General features: G+C 33.4%; 1 protein-coding gene and 3 pseudogenes across 1 annotated transcript; all 4 read right to left on the bottom strand.

The window, feature by feature from the left end:
* Window positions 1-502: 502 nt before the first annotated feature.
* Window positions 503-2,780, bottom strand: LOC18607910 (putative carboxylesterase 7 pseudogene; annotated as a pseudogene).
* A 2,821-nt stretch (window positions 2,781-5,601) lies between these two features.
* LOC18607909 (putative carboxylesterase 12) lies at window positions 5,602-7,004 on the bottom strand. The gene has a single exon (XM_018114579.2). It carries the CDS (start codon window positions 6,819-6,821, stop codon window positions 5,862-5,864), a length of 960 nt encoding a protein of 319 aa, XP_017970068.2. The 5' UTR covers window positions 6,822-7,004; the 3' UTR covers window positions 5,602-5,861.
* Window positions 7,005-8,732: 1,728 nt separating this feature from the next.
* On the bottom strand, window positions 8,733-10,399 carry LOC18607908 (putative carboxylesterase 5 pseudogene; annotated as a pseudogene).
* Window positions 10,400-10,550: 151 nt separating this feature from the next.
* Window positions 10,551-11,570, bottom strand: LOC18607907 (2-hydroxyisoflavanone dehydratase pseudogene; annotated as a pseudogene).
* Window positions 11,571-14,303: the final 2,733 nt, after the last annotated feature.

The following is a 14,303-nucleotide window of genomic DNA, read 5'->3' as shown; positions in this document are numbered from 1 at the left end:
TACAGTGCAAGGAGGATTCCAACATCTTGAAACAAGCCTGGAAATGGTCTACTGGGAGAACCCTCGATCATCAGTTACTGGTTAGAAGTTAGAACTCAGTTTGATGGCCGTTGGAAATCTCAGTCTCAATCACATGACGGCGCCTAAGAGAGTTGGTTAGCAGCGATTTAAACCAACAGACTGTCTTCACAAATTAAGCATAGTCTCTTCTTTCATTGTATGTTAGCCATAGGCACTCTGTTATTCTCTGAAAAAAGTTCGTAAGTTTTCTCAAAATCTTTCGTCTTTGTAAGGAACAATGCCAATTTTGGGATCTGCTGCTGACCCGTTTGACTTACGAGAAAATGATGGGTATTCATGCCATGACAAAGACAAGAATTTATTGAGCAGAAAACAGAACTAGGAAAGAAATAAAATAGCTACAGGCCAAGCAGAATATAGAAACCTAAAGAACTAATTGTGCGAGTCAAAATTAATTTATCTCAATGGCTAATTGATTGCACTATAATTTTGTAAAACTTGTTCTAGTCTCCTCCTTCTCATCATTGGTAAACTTGTCTCGTTCCTGGTTCATAAAGGAAACGATTCTTTTGAGCATAGCCATAGCATGATCGCTAGTGGGGTTGAACAAATGGAAACCATGGTCTTCTCCTGGGGACTCCGTTATCTCCACTTCTCCTCTCCATCCACTTTTCTTCAACTTCTCATAATAGTTCTAGCCTCCGTGTCTCAATAAATCCTTCTCAGCAACAAAAACCAACAACCTGGTGCACCTAAGGTTCTCCAGGTTGGGGTCATTCCCGGGATCAATCCATGGATCATTATATCCATTTGTTGTAGGACACAACAAGCGCCACAATCCCCTTAGTTTTCTTCTCACAGCTAAGTCATTAGTCTCTGCTCCAACGTGGTTTCTGCCCCAGAAAAAGGGATGTACTAAAACGATGCCTGTAATACTAATAGCCTCCCACTTTTCTTGGCCAATTTTCATGCCCATTCGAAGTGCTATGTTAGCACCGGCACTATCCCCAGGTAAAAAAATCTTATGGAAGTCAACATGTTGGTTTAGCCAAACTTCAGGACCATTTCCATCCGAGTGAGTCGCAATCCATTTCAGCGCAGTCCAGGAATCATCATAAGCAACAGGGACAGGGTGCTCTGGGGCTCTTCTGTAGTCAACTGATATTGCAATGAGTTTAGCTTCCACAGCTAAGGTGTTTACGTAATTATGATAGGCAGGGCTGGTCCTAAGGTGAAGCCACCTAACCCAAGGCTTCAAGTCTCAATTTTTGAGGAGGTTTTATAATTTTATAATATAATTTATTATATTAAAAATATATAAAAATTAAAAAATATAAAAAATAATTAATAAAATTATTTATTTTTTCACTTCTTTAATTATGTGCTTAATAAATTTTAATTTTTTATCACTTTTTAATTTTTAGAATGCTATATTACTTTCAATTAACTAACAATTTTATGTATTTAATCATCTCTAACAATTATTTTTTTCTTACTTATTTCTCTTATTTTCAATCTAACATATTTAATAATTTCTAACAACTATTTTTTTATATATAAAATCAATTATTTCTTTTTCAATATATAATATCTATTTTTGAATTCTTCTTTTCTCATTTGTTCTTTCTTCATTCTTCCTTTAACTTTAATTTTCCTTTAAAAAATGCACAAGAAATTTGTTATGTTATTATCTTCATAAAACCGTGAGTCTCATTTGCGGTTTACAATAAGCATTCAACAATTAGATACTATTATTTTAATATTTACTATCTTTTTTACTTTGATTTAGAATTTATATTATATTGTTATATTACTTTATTTTATGTGATAATTTAATCATTGATTTTGTATTAATCATTTAAAAAATATAAAAATTTTTACATTTTAAAAATGTAAAAAAATAAAATTTTAATAATTTTTTTAATTTCAATAAAAAAATATCTTATTGAATATTTTATTTTAAATCTTTGAACTTACTGAACCGCTCCTGATAATAGGTAGGAGAGAAGGCAGTATCTACGCAAAAGGCTCCACCATGAAAATAGACTAGAAGAGGAAGTTTCTCGCCAGGGTTGGTCATGTCTTCTGGAATGAATAACCAGGCAGAGAGGTTACTTTCAAGTGAATACAAGACATCTTTGGATTCAACGTTGGTTTTGGGATCAAAAGATGGAGGAACTGCTGTGGAAATTGCCCAAGAATCAACAAAGATAAAATTCAGAGAAAATAAACAAACAGAAAAATACAAGAATTTACGTGATTCGGCCTCTTGCCTACGTCCACGGAGTGAAACTGTTCTTCTATTATTGAGAATTTAATACAATAAATTGACCTTTATGGTTCTCCAAAACAACCCAAGATCCCTTGCACAATCTTTCTCAATAACCTCCCAAGAACATTCACTCAAACCACTCTAGCTCCACCTAAAGCAAAAGATAGAGTTACAAGATGTTCCCTCTCTAGAGCTCTCAAAGCACTACTTTCAATTCTAAAGCCTAGAAATACACTTTTATAGTATAAAAGTCCAAAGTAGAATGTGATTAGGATTCGATGTGGAATAAGAAGTTTAAAACCATACAACTACTTGATATTGTATACAAACAAAAATCCTAATCAAATAAGATCTAGAATTTTAGTCAACCTAAAACTCAACAGGAACAATATCTGTTCCCAGGAGTCTCTACACGACCATCTTTATATATGCGAAGCAAGGGAGAACCATCAATGGCTATTTCTGGCATGGTTGAAGCCATAGTACCGAACAAAACAAGATATAGACTAATATTTGCAGAGCTAGATGACTTGGTAGTTGGTATTACATCTAGAAGACAAAATCAAAATATTCAGCGTTGGTGAATACAGATTACTGAGAGGGCCAAATATAGGAGGGTTTATGGTGGAATCGAAGAGGGGTAGTTAATCGGAAAACAAATACCCTACCCCTAGCTGGTGCCCTTTTCTAATTTAATGCCAAGTTTCTTCTATCCCTTAACGTTGAGATAAATGTTGAGTAATGGTATTTGAAGGGGAAAGGGCAGTAGAATTCTACTGTTCTTCTTCAACCTTGTGTTGCTTTTAATTTGTTGTTGTATTCTTTAAATATACAGTAAAATTATTATAAATTAATATTCGATAAATTAATAATCTCTTTTAAATAATATTTTTGATTAGTCCTGATTTAAAATCAATGTGATAAATTAATAATTCGTTAAATTTATAAAATAATACGTTTTAAAAAACACATAAGTCTTACTTGATATATAAATTAATAATCTCCTTATACATCAAAATTATATATATATATATATATATATATATATAAATTACTCAATTAGAAAGCCTTTATAAAATATAACTCCAATGTTACTTGTTTCTTTTTAAAATTGATATCTCCTTAAATCTCATCTTTACCTTTTTTTAATACATTAACTTTTCATCTATCATCGTTAATTTTTTTATAACTTTGAAATAAGAACCGTTGTGTTTAATTTAACCGTTTGTGATACTATATGTTCTTTTTATAAATGTTTTTATTTGATTTATTATTCATGAAGTATATTAATTAAGTATATGTAATTTTATTTTGTTGCAAAAATAGATAGATTTATAACTTTTATTTAATAAGAGTAATTACATTCATGAATTTGTTTTAATTAAACAAATATATAGAATAATAATAATTTGTAATTCGGTAATTACTTAATATTCATATAATCACAATGCATAATACATGTATTATGTGTAATATTTTTAAAAATTTTATTAATAAATTATTTTTTAATTAATATATAAATTAATAAATTATTAATTTATCAATTAAGTAATATCTCGATTAATTAATAAATTTTTATAATTTAAAAAATGTTAACTTATAGAGACTTTATTATATATTTTTTTCATCTTTCCTATCTTTTCCATCCATCAAGATCTTGTTACTTTTTACTTAAATTCAATGATTCAAGCAAAAACCAATAGGGGCAATCAACAATCATTTCACAAACACCTGATCAAGCAGACATTCACAACACCAAACAGCCAAGGGAGTGATCAAATCAATGAGTAGGACTCACAAAATATCTAAAATCAAATAGATACAAGAGTCCTCAAAACCAGCAAGACCCAAGCACAGGGCAGGAAACTCAGATCGAAGGAACACAATAGAGCCCAAAAAGAAGCCAAGGATGCGAAGAGAGAAACAAAAAATCCAAAAACTATTCTTTCAGCTCAAAATAGAACCTAGACAGAGTGAAATTAACAAAAGATCATGTTCCCTCCCCACCCTGGCCTTAGCAAGCAAATCCACCATGTTGTTTCCAAATCCAACCATATGTTGAATTTGCCACAGTTGAGGATTATTGGTTAGGGCAACAGTATGCAGTACATGATTTCTCAACCTCTACGGAATCATATCAGGACATTAGGTTCACTTCATAGCAGTGACAAAGAACCGAGTCGAAAAAATTTATGTGCTATAACCAAATAAGTTATAGTAAACGAATCTTTTCTTTCCGCTTGGATACACAACTGCTCTCCTCGCCGTACCATCTTGCTTTGACACAGATTTCTATTATTTCAATAACAAAAAAAAAAAAAACTTCCTACCAAATTCCTCTCTCTTAAGATTTCAGCTTTTAGGTTCTTACGTTGGATTTTTTTTTTGTTTGAATTTAAGTTGATTTGGCTTCTCTTCGATTATTTTTTGCGTTTTGATATTACAAACCCCTTCAAATGCTGTTAATTAACAAGTTTATTCTAGTTAAAAACTACAAGATATATAGGACACATGGCATGATTACATTAACGGGGGGAAAAGTGAGGCACGAGATGGGGCAGGGAATTTCTAATACGTTTGGTGGATGCATTTAAACTTCAGGATTCATCGTGTTAATCAATCTGTTAGGTTGACACCAAAAATTTGTACTGTGTTAAATAAAAGCTCAGTTTTTTTAGCTCATTGTTTGGCCCATGTCTTTTGCTGCATTGATGATGATTGCCCACAAGTAATGCTAAACTGATTTTTTTTTTTTTTCTCTTTTTCTCTCCTTCGCATACCTGATCTCTCTGTATTACTGGTAAATGATGCGAAAGTGGTGGTTGGGACAATTCCCTCCTGGTTTCAAGAAGGAGCTGCAGTAAGGAGTGAGGAGTAGTTCTTTTTGGTCACCAAACTTCATTATAGCATCATCAATGCAATTAAATGTTCTCTACCTTCCAATCTTTCCCCTTAATTTAGCTGGATTAGCTATAATTTCTGGATTTAAAAATTGCAAGAAGACAAAGCTGAAAAAGCAAATAGTGGCAAGAAATTAAAATTGTGTATCTTTCTAGGGTTACTATAATTTATAGCATTAAAATGGAATGAAACATTCACATGTGATTCTATATCTTATCCTATATTTACTAATAAATGAATTTTATTAGTATTATTTTCATCCTATATTTAAAATGTTCAGTTATGTATCTTTGTTCTTCTTATAATTAAGCACATTCTTAAAATCAATATTCTCAAAAAAATTAACGTAAATCAAGGGAGCCTAAATACATGTATCAGAATTCAAAAATCATAATTCAAAAATCTGATTAAGGATAAATATAATAAGATTTCATTCCATTTCATATTTCATTCAATCTAGATGACCAAATACCAGCGTTCTCATTGAAATCAAAATTATACTAATTTGATCACCTCCATTTCCATAGGAGTAAGAGGCTGCTTATGCCTTTTCATATTTGGCTGAATATTATTTATGTTATTATCGAAAGATAAAAGAAGACATAATTCAAGACAAAAGGTCGGTGGTGCCGCACTGGAACCGGATACAAGCCGCAAGTGCTTCGTTTCAAGCCTTATCCTGGTTCATGAAAGCGGCAACCTTGTTCAGCTTAGCCACAGCGTTTTCGCAAGTGGGCTTGGCCAAATGAAACACATGCTCCTCTCCTTGTGCCTCCATAATCTCCGCTTCTCCTCCCCACCCACTCTTCTTCAACTTCTCGTAGTAGTACCAGCCCCTATGTCTCAATAAATCTTTCTCAGCAACACAAACAAGCACCCTGGTGCACCCCAGGCTCTCGAAGCTTTGATCATCGACAGGATTGATCCATGGATCATCGGAACCACTCGTCGTCGGAGAGGCTAAACGCCAAATCTGTTCTAGTTTTGCCCTTACAGCTGGATCCTTAATCTCATCACCAACAGGTTCTTTGCCCCAAAAATATGGATGTGCTAAGACAATACCAGCGAGATTAACACCATCCAGCTTTTCTTTGCCAATTTTAATGGCGATGTGGTGCGCTATATTAGCACCAGCGCTATCCCCTGATAAATAAACTTTATCAAAATCAGCATGGCAATTCAACCACTCTTCAGGACCATTTCCACCAAAATGGGAAGCTACCCATTTAAGGGCAGCCCATGAATCGTCGTAAGCAACAGGGATAGGGTGCTCGGGGGCTCTTCTGTAATCAACAGAAACAGCAACGATGTTAGCTTCTGAAACTAAGGAGTTTAAGTAATTATGGTACGTAGGAGAAGAGGCAGTCTCTATGCAAAAGCCTCCACCATGAAAATACACCAGAAGAGGAAGTTTCTGGCTGGAGGATCTGATGGCTTTTGGGATGTAAAGCCTAACGTATTGGCCAGTTTCTTGTGAAAAAACAACGTCTTTGGATTCGACGTTTGTCTTGGGATCAAGGCCTGGAGGGACGGTCTGAGTGCCTAAAAGCCGCTCGACACGACCATCTTTGTATACACGAAGCAAAGGAGCGCAATCGATGGCTATTTCTGACGTGGTGGACTCCATGGCAGTGAAAAATAAGACAGCAAAGCACGCAGATGGAGAGACCTCGTTTCGTGGTAGAGGATAGAGTGATTCAAGCGGAACACAGAAGAGAATATTTATCTTTTGATAGGACAGAGGTAAGCATGAGAGCCAAAAAGTTCGTCCATCTTTTGATTTTACGCATCCCCTAGGGGGTTTACACTTTATGGCATGACGGATTGGGGGCAGTGCTTCTAGATAACATTTGTTTCCTTATTTGGTTGTCAAATACTTTAAAGAATAGTCATTTTTTTGAAATGATTATTTTTTAAAATCAATTAAAATTAAAGAATAGCTAATACTAATCTTCTCATGATATTAATTATTCTTTAGTTGAAAAATGGTTTTAAAAAATTGATAAAGATCAAAATACTCCTCACAAGTTTGAAAATTTATATATTATATATTATAAAAAAAAATATTTTAAATTTAAAAATGAGTTAAAATTATTATTATTTTAATCATGATAACATTTGAATTATAAATAAAATATTAATATTTAAATTATCAATTATTAATATTATTATAAAAAAGTTTAAATTTTCAATTATATATAAAAAAATAATATTTCAAATTTTAAAAATTAATTAAAATTATTAATATTTTAATCATAATAATATTTAAATTATAAATAAAATATTAATATTTAAATTATTAATTATTAATATTATTAAAAAACTTAAATTATTAATTAAAAGATAAATAATCGCATATTATAATACAAAATATTTTCATCTTTTTATTTTCTATTCTGTTATTATTTTAAATTTATTTTTATTAATAAAACTTTATAATAAATTATTATTATTTTATTTTTTATCAATTAAATTATATAATAATATTTTTATTTTATTTTTAATTTATTTTATTCTCTTAAAATATTTATTTTATTTCATTTTATTTTATTTTGTGAACCAAGTGCCATTAGAAGCAGTTGATTATGGAAAAATATAAAGTTTGGTTTGAAAGTGGCATCAAGCGAATATTTCGACCAATAAAAAGGGAGATGAACTTTGAAAGAAGGGAGCGGTAAAACCAAGAAACATCATCACGTGGAGTTGAATTTTCAGAGATAGGAGGTTCACTTTTTCCTATCTGCGAGCGAAAAGTCAGGAAAGATGAGTAAGGATGTAGCGACATCTGGCGTTATCCCCAACGATGGAATTCGTAACAGAAAATGACCGCAAGAAGTATCTTTACTAGTAGTCCACAGGAAGAAACAAACTGGCTAATCCTTTGTTCCCTTCCCGTTGTTGCCATGCCTGGCTGGACCTCTCTCCAATCTCCATTTGCATCTTATCACCGTCTAGTTTGTATGTCAGTCCAATATTTCCATGTTCCAATTTCATTTACATTTTCTTACACCATAATTTATCCTAAAAAAATTATAAGGAATGTATCAGAAAAACATTTTATAACATATTGAATTTTAATAGATTCAAAAAATGAGTCAGTGTATAGATAGAATATCATAAATAACTTTGAAAGTTTCAAAGAGCCAGCAGGGCTCTGGGCCATCCTTGCGAATATGAGATGCAAATCACTTTGATTGCTTTCCAGGCATCATCAAATGCAGTAGGGACAGGGTCACAGGGGGCTCTGGAGCTCTTCTGTACTGGACAGCAACTGCATCCACATTAGCCTTGTTGACAAGAGAATTGCGGTAATTATGGTTGAAAGGACTGTAAGGGGACGAAATACAAAATGCACCGCCATGGATGAGTATAAGGAGAGGGAGCATTGTTTAATTGTTTTCTTGTGGGAGAGTATCGTGTCTTTAGACTGGACACCTGTTTGGGAGTCCGTGGAAGAAGGTATGTTTCGATCGGAATCTCTCTGGAGGTGGATTGTGCCGGTAGGAGAGGGAGAGGCGGCAAGAGTTAGAAAGAGGAGTGAGGGAAATAAACAAAAACTCTATAGAATAGGAAACTTAATTAGGTTAAATAACAGACCGGAGCTTGAAGACAAGCCGACCTTTATTATGAAAACAAAAAATACTAGCCCAACTACTTGGGCAGAAAAGGCTTACGTACCTTCACTATTATTAGCTAAATTATACAGGCGGATTTTTATTTCAACGATGTAGATTCTGAGTCTTAGTGACCATGGGGGGCATCAACGATTCAGGAAGGAAGATACTTGATCCATCAAATCCATAGCCTTCTGGCTAGATGGGTCAAATAAATAAAACACATGCTTCTCTCCTGGAGTCTCTACAATGTCTATCACCCCATCCCATCCACTCTTTCTTACTGCTTCGTAGTAAGTTACGCCCCTGTCTTTCAAGAAATCTTTCTCTGAAACACAAACCAGCACCCTGCTGCAGGCCAGGCCAGCCAATTCCTTAATGGCACTAGCTGGATTCATCCTAGGATCATTGCAACCACTGCTTGAAGGGAAAATGTACTCTATCAGCTCATCAGGCTCATTGTTCCTGAAAAACGGGTTCATCAAAAGCATACCAACAAGTTTGACGCCAATCAGGCCATCGGCTCCAGCTTTCATTGTCATGTTATGTGCAATATTAGCCCCGGCACTATCGCCAGCGAAGAACACTCTCTCAAAATCAGCATGATCATTGAGCCAGGGCTCAGGGCCATCTCGGTTAGCATGTGAAGCGACCCACTTGATTGCTGTCCATGCGTCATCATATGCAATAGGGAGAGGGTATTCTGGGGCTTTTCTGTACTGGATGGCAACTGCTATCACATTTGCTTTGTTTACAAGGGAAGTGAGGTAGTTATGGTAGAGAGGGGAGAAAGGGGACTCGATGCAAAACGCGCCACCATGGATGTAGATGACGAGAGGAATTTTCGCAGTAGGATCTGTGATTTTGGGGAGAAAAAGGCGAGCCGATAGGCTTGATTCTGGTAAGACTATTGTGTCCTTGGATTGAACACCAGTTTGAGGGTCATTGGAAGGTGGTACTGTTTCTGTTTCACGGAGTCTCTCGATGCGGCCATCTTTGTAAACTCGGAATAGCGGAAATGAATTGACGAACTCACGGGCTATTTCTGTGGTGTTTGAAGCCATTTTAGAGAAGAAGATAGCTAGCTAAGGCTAAGAGGCTCTAGAAATCAATGAGAGGAAAGAATAAGTCCGAAAAGTAGGACGAATATAAAGGACAATTATACTACCAAACTACCTACCAACATAAATGGTTTGCTTTTTGGTACAGCGGTCGTGGTTTAAAAATTACTAACTTGTGAGAGTGCTAGATGCATATTCGACTAATTTAGCAATGGAAATATAAAACCCTGAATGATCAGGAGATATCTCGATAAAAAACTTATCATATTGATTTGCAGCTTTGCACCAACTCAGTACGTACACAATAAAATGTCATATAGTAATTTGTTTTGAACCATGTATAATGTTGCATGCATGTCACTTTTAACTCAGTTTAAGTTAAATTTGGTATCTAAAAAGGAGAAATGAACGAGTTGAGAATTTGGACATGGTAACTCGGTAAGTAAGTTACTTTGTTAATTATCTTATTTACTTTATTAAATTCGGTATCTTCAGCTTCCTCTCCAATTTCCAGATCTTACCTCCATTGAAACATTTCCAAGATCGTAACTGTTCCAAAAGGGTTTCCAATATCTCTTCAAAGAGAGAGACGACTATCTTGCAAATTAGAGGAGCAGCGGGCTTGATAGTAAAGTAAGCATGGAGCTATAAATTAAGTAAAATTATAATGGATCGATCACCTGAAAAGAATCTTAATCTTTCTTTATAAAATCAACTATCTTTTTCTTCAAGACCTCAGCCTTGCCATTGTCATGTAAAACATGGAAGCAATGATCCTCTCCTTTTGACTCATCAAATTCAACACTTCCTCCCCACCCACTCTTGACCAAAGTTTCATAGTAAAGCTCTCCTCTACTTCTCAATCCATCTTTCTCTGCTACCATGACGATTACCCTATCAGATGCCATTTGCTTCAGGTTCGGATCCACAGCCGGGTTCAGTTTCGGGTCTTGGTCGAAGCCGGGACTTGTTGGGCAAACGTACTTGTATATGTCATCAGGCTCTTTACTGCCGAAAAATGGATGTACAATAAGGGTCCCTATGATTTTTAAGCCAACCAGTTTGGTAGCACCAGCTTGGACTGCAACATAGTGAGCAATGGTGGCTCCGGCACTTTCACCCATCAAGAAAACCCGCCCCAGATCTGCATTCTCATTAAGCCACGGTTCGGGCCCTTGTCCATTTGCATGAGAAGCAACCCATTGTAGCCCAGCCCATGAATCATCGTACGCAATTGGTAGAAGGTACTCGGGGGCTAACCTGTAATCAATCGAAATGGCGATGATATTGGCTTGTACTACTAGTGGCGTGAGCAACTTTTGGGTGACAGTGTCGAGGGCCGATCCTATGGAAAATCCACCGCCATGGTAGTGGACAAGGAGGGGAAGCTTCTTACCCGGGCTTCTGGTTTGTGGCATGAAAATCCTGGCCTTGACGCCTGGTGAAACCACCACATCTTTAGATTGGACTCCGGTCTTTGGGTCTATGCCTTCGGGAGCAGGCGTCGTGACTGTGTACCTCTCTACACGCCCATCTTTGTATACTTTGAAGAAAGGCGGACAATCACGGATTATCTCATTGTCGGTGAATGAATCCATTGGCAAAATATTGGAAGAAAGGTGGGTGATAGAAAACGATATCTGGCGCTGAGGAAATGGCCGGTTTTGGTCCCCTAAATTTGCAAGGGCGTGGTTCTAAATATAGAGGTTAATGATAATAGTCATAGTCTCATAGAGCTGAAAGTCATGGAGACTCTACCATTGGATGGCAAGGTCGGCGGGCTGGTGGGGATTCATTTTCTACTCGACGTCGTTTTCCGTTCATTGGAAAAATATCGAATCCCTTGTCATCAAGTTGCATTTTTTTCTTTATTTAACATATGAGAAAAATTGTATCCAATTGATATATATATATATATATGTATATATATTTTAAAATATTAAAAAATTTAAATAGAAGTAGTAAATAGTTAAGTATTTCTTTATATTTGTTTAATTATTGTAATTTAACAACCAATTAATATATATTAATTTAATTCAATCGTGTAAAAGTTTATCAAAAATTAAATCTAATATTCGTTTGCATATAACTAATAAGGATTTTGGATTCATGTGATTTACCTATAAGTCAATCAATACATTTGACAAACTAATTAAAGCTGATCATTTCATCATTATAATTATCAATTTATAATATACGAAATCATGTAATATACTTTAATGAGATAAAAGAAATAGTCAACAAAATAACATATTAGACATAAATTAAATATTAATTAATTACATGCAGTGCCTCTAAAAGGATGTCGTTATGATTAGAATTTAAAATTTTAATTTCTAGTATTTTTGGAGATAAAAAAGTATTACAATTTATTATGTAATCTGATATTAGAGAATGAATGTACCAAATTCTAGTTAGTATAAAACGGTGGCTATAGCTAGTCGAACATATACAAGGCGTATTAATAGTGCTAATGGAAACAAAATATTCCTTAATCAAATTAATTTGCCTCTCAAATATATTTGTATAAACCAAAGTCGATTCTTATATTTCTGAAATTTCATATCCTGAATTGAAAATACAAACAATAAAGTAAAATTGTCTTGTTTTTACATACATACGTATATTTTTTGGTACGTTTGAAAAACGAGCAACAAGTGATTTGGCTTTAATGTGTGCTTCCCAATGCGCGTACATTGATGTAAATATTTAATATAGCTAGGGCCAATATTTATTAAATCGTTTAAGACGTGTGACCTAAATTTGCACCTTTTAACTGAATTTTATTGTCACCAAATGCGGACGAAAGTGCCAAAGCGAAGTTGCGCAGATTAGCCATGATGTCTTAACAATTTTCTATGGCCAATAGGACTCAAAAGTTTTTATTTTAAAATAAGGTTTATGAGCTTGTTTGACTTGATTTTTTTTAATTTAAAAGTTATTATAAAATTTTTATGAAATAAAAATAATTATTAAAATTAAATTAAAATTATTTGATAATTTTATTTTTATAAAATTTTTAAAAATAATCTGTTTGGTTAAGATGATTATAAATAGTAATATTAAAATTATAACATTTTTCGAATAAAAAAAGACATGATTTTTTAAAAAAGAGAAAGATCTTATGGAATTTCTCCTAAAGTTTTTTTTTTTAATTTTGTTTTTAAAAAATAATTTTTTAAATTTTTTTTCAAAATTCATGAAGTAAATAAGATAAAAAAGCAGACACTATATATATATATATATATATATATTCAATTAACAATACATAATAGCATAGATATTCTATTTGATCGGACTTATGGAGTAGATAAGATAAAAAAACAGACAATATATATATATATATATATAATCAATTAACAATACATAGTAACATGGATAACTTATACTCTCTTAAGAGATTAGGTTATTAATTTGGTGAAATAAGATTATAAAAATATTTTTAAATATGGATAAATAAAATAATTTTAGATTAAAAAATATTTTGATAATTTTATTGAACAGAATTAAAAGAAAAGAGATTCAAAAAGATACTAATATGAAATGAAATCTCATTTAAAAAATTTAAATTTATAAAGAGCGTAAAGTTGAATTTATCCTTAATCTTGTTGACCTTTGTTTCACTGACTTTGAGTTTCTGATGCAATGCTTAACAATGATCCCATAAAATACAATTTTCTTTTATTATTTTACAAAAGTAAAATACTAGTAAGTAAAAGGTAGTGAAGAGATGAATCGAGTAACAGGGCTTGGGGATCTACAAAAAAAGGGAGCAAACTTCATCATTCATTCAATGTAATATAGAAGAAAAATTTCAGATTCGGGTCCTACAATTTCAGATCAAATTCGTCCCCTTCACACTAGCTCCATTTTTCTTTCATTCACACCCTAAATAGATCCTTCTTGTGCCTTTTCTCTCTCGTTTGAATGGTTCAACAGATTGGAGGCTCATTCACGAACAATCGAAACTTTGAAAATACGAAAGATATGACAGCAACATGACTATCAACAAAAAAAAAAAAAATGAAGAACAAGTTGGGTTTAATAATTTAGAAAGAAAATGAAAGTTCCTTTTGTATTTGTATATCTTCGAATGGAATCTCCCAGTTTTGGCCATGGCAGTGGGACTAAACAAAAACAACAGAAAAGAAATCAGATTTCCCAATGTTGCTGATTTGGAAAGCAAGCCTCTCATAACGATTATGGTTGCTGTGGCCGGCAAATCTATCATGGTTCCCCTTAAAATAAATTAGGTACAAAACAATGATTTGATTATATTATAGTGTGCGTTATAAAAGTTTTTTTTTTTTACAAATAAATTTCAGTTACTGTAAAGTACAATATGGACTGTTCTCATTTTTACTACATTAGATACTTTTTACTTTAACGTCCCAAGCAAACCTAAATTTGTGAAAAGGAAAAAGAGAAGTAATT

The sequence above is a fragment of the Theobroma cacao genome, chromosome 2 (genome assembly GCF_053813885.1).
Source record: "Theobroma cacao isolate CCN51 chromosome 2, ASM5381388v1, whole genome shotgun sequence".
Taxonomy (NCBI): domain Eukaryota; kingdom Viridiplantae; phylum Streptophyta; class Magnoliopsida; order Malvales; family Malvaceae; genus Theobroma; species Theobroma cacao.
This window is presented reverse-complemented; position numbering and strand designations above follow the sequence as displayed.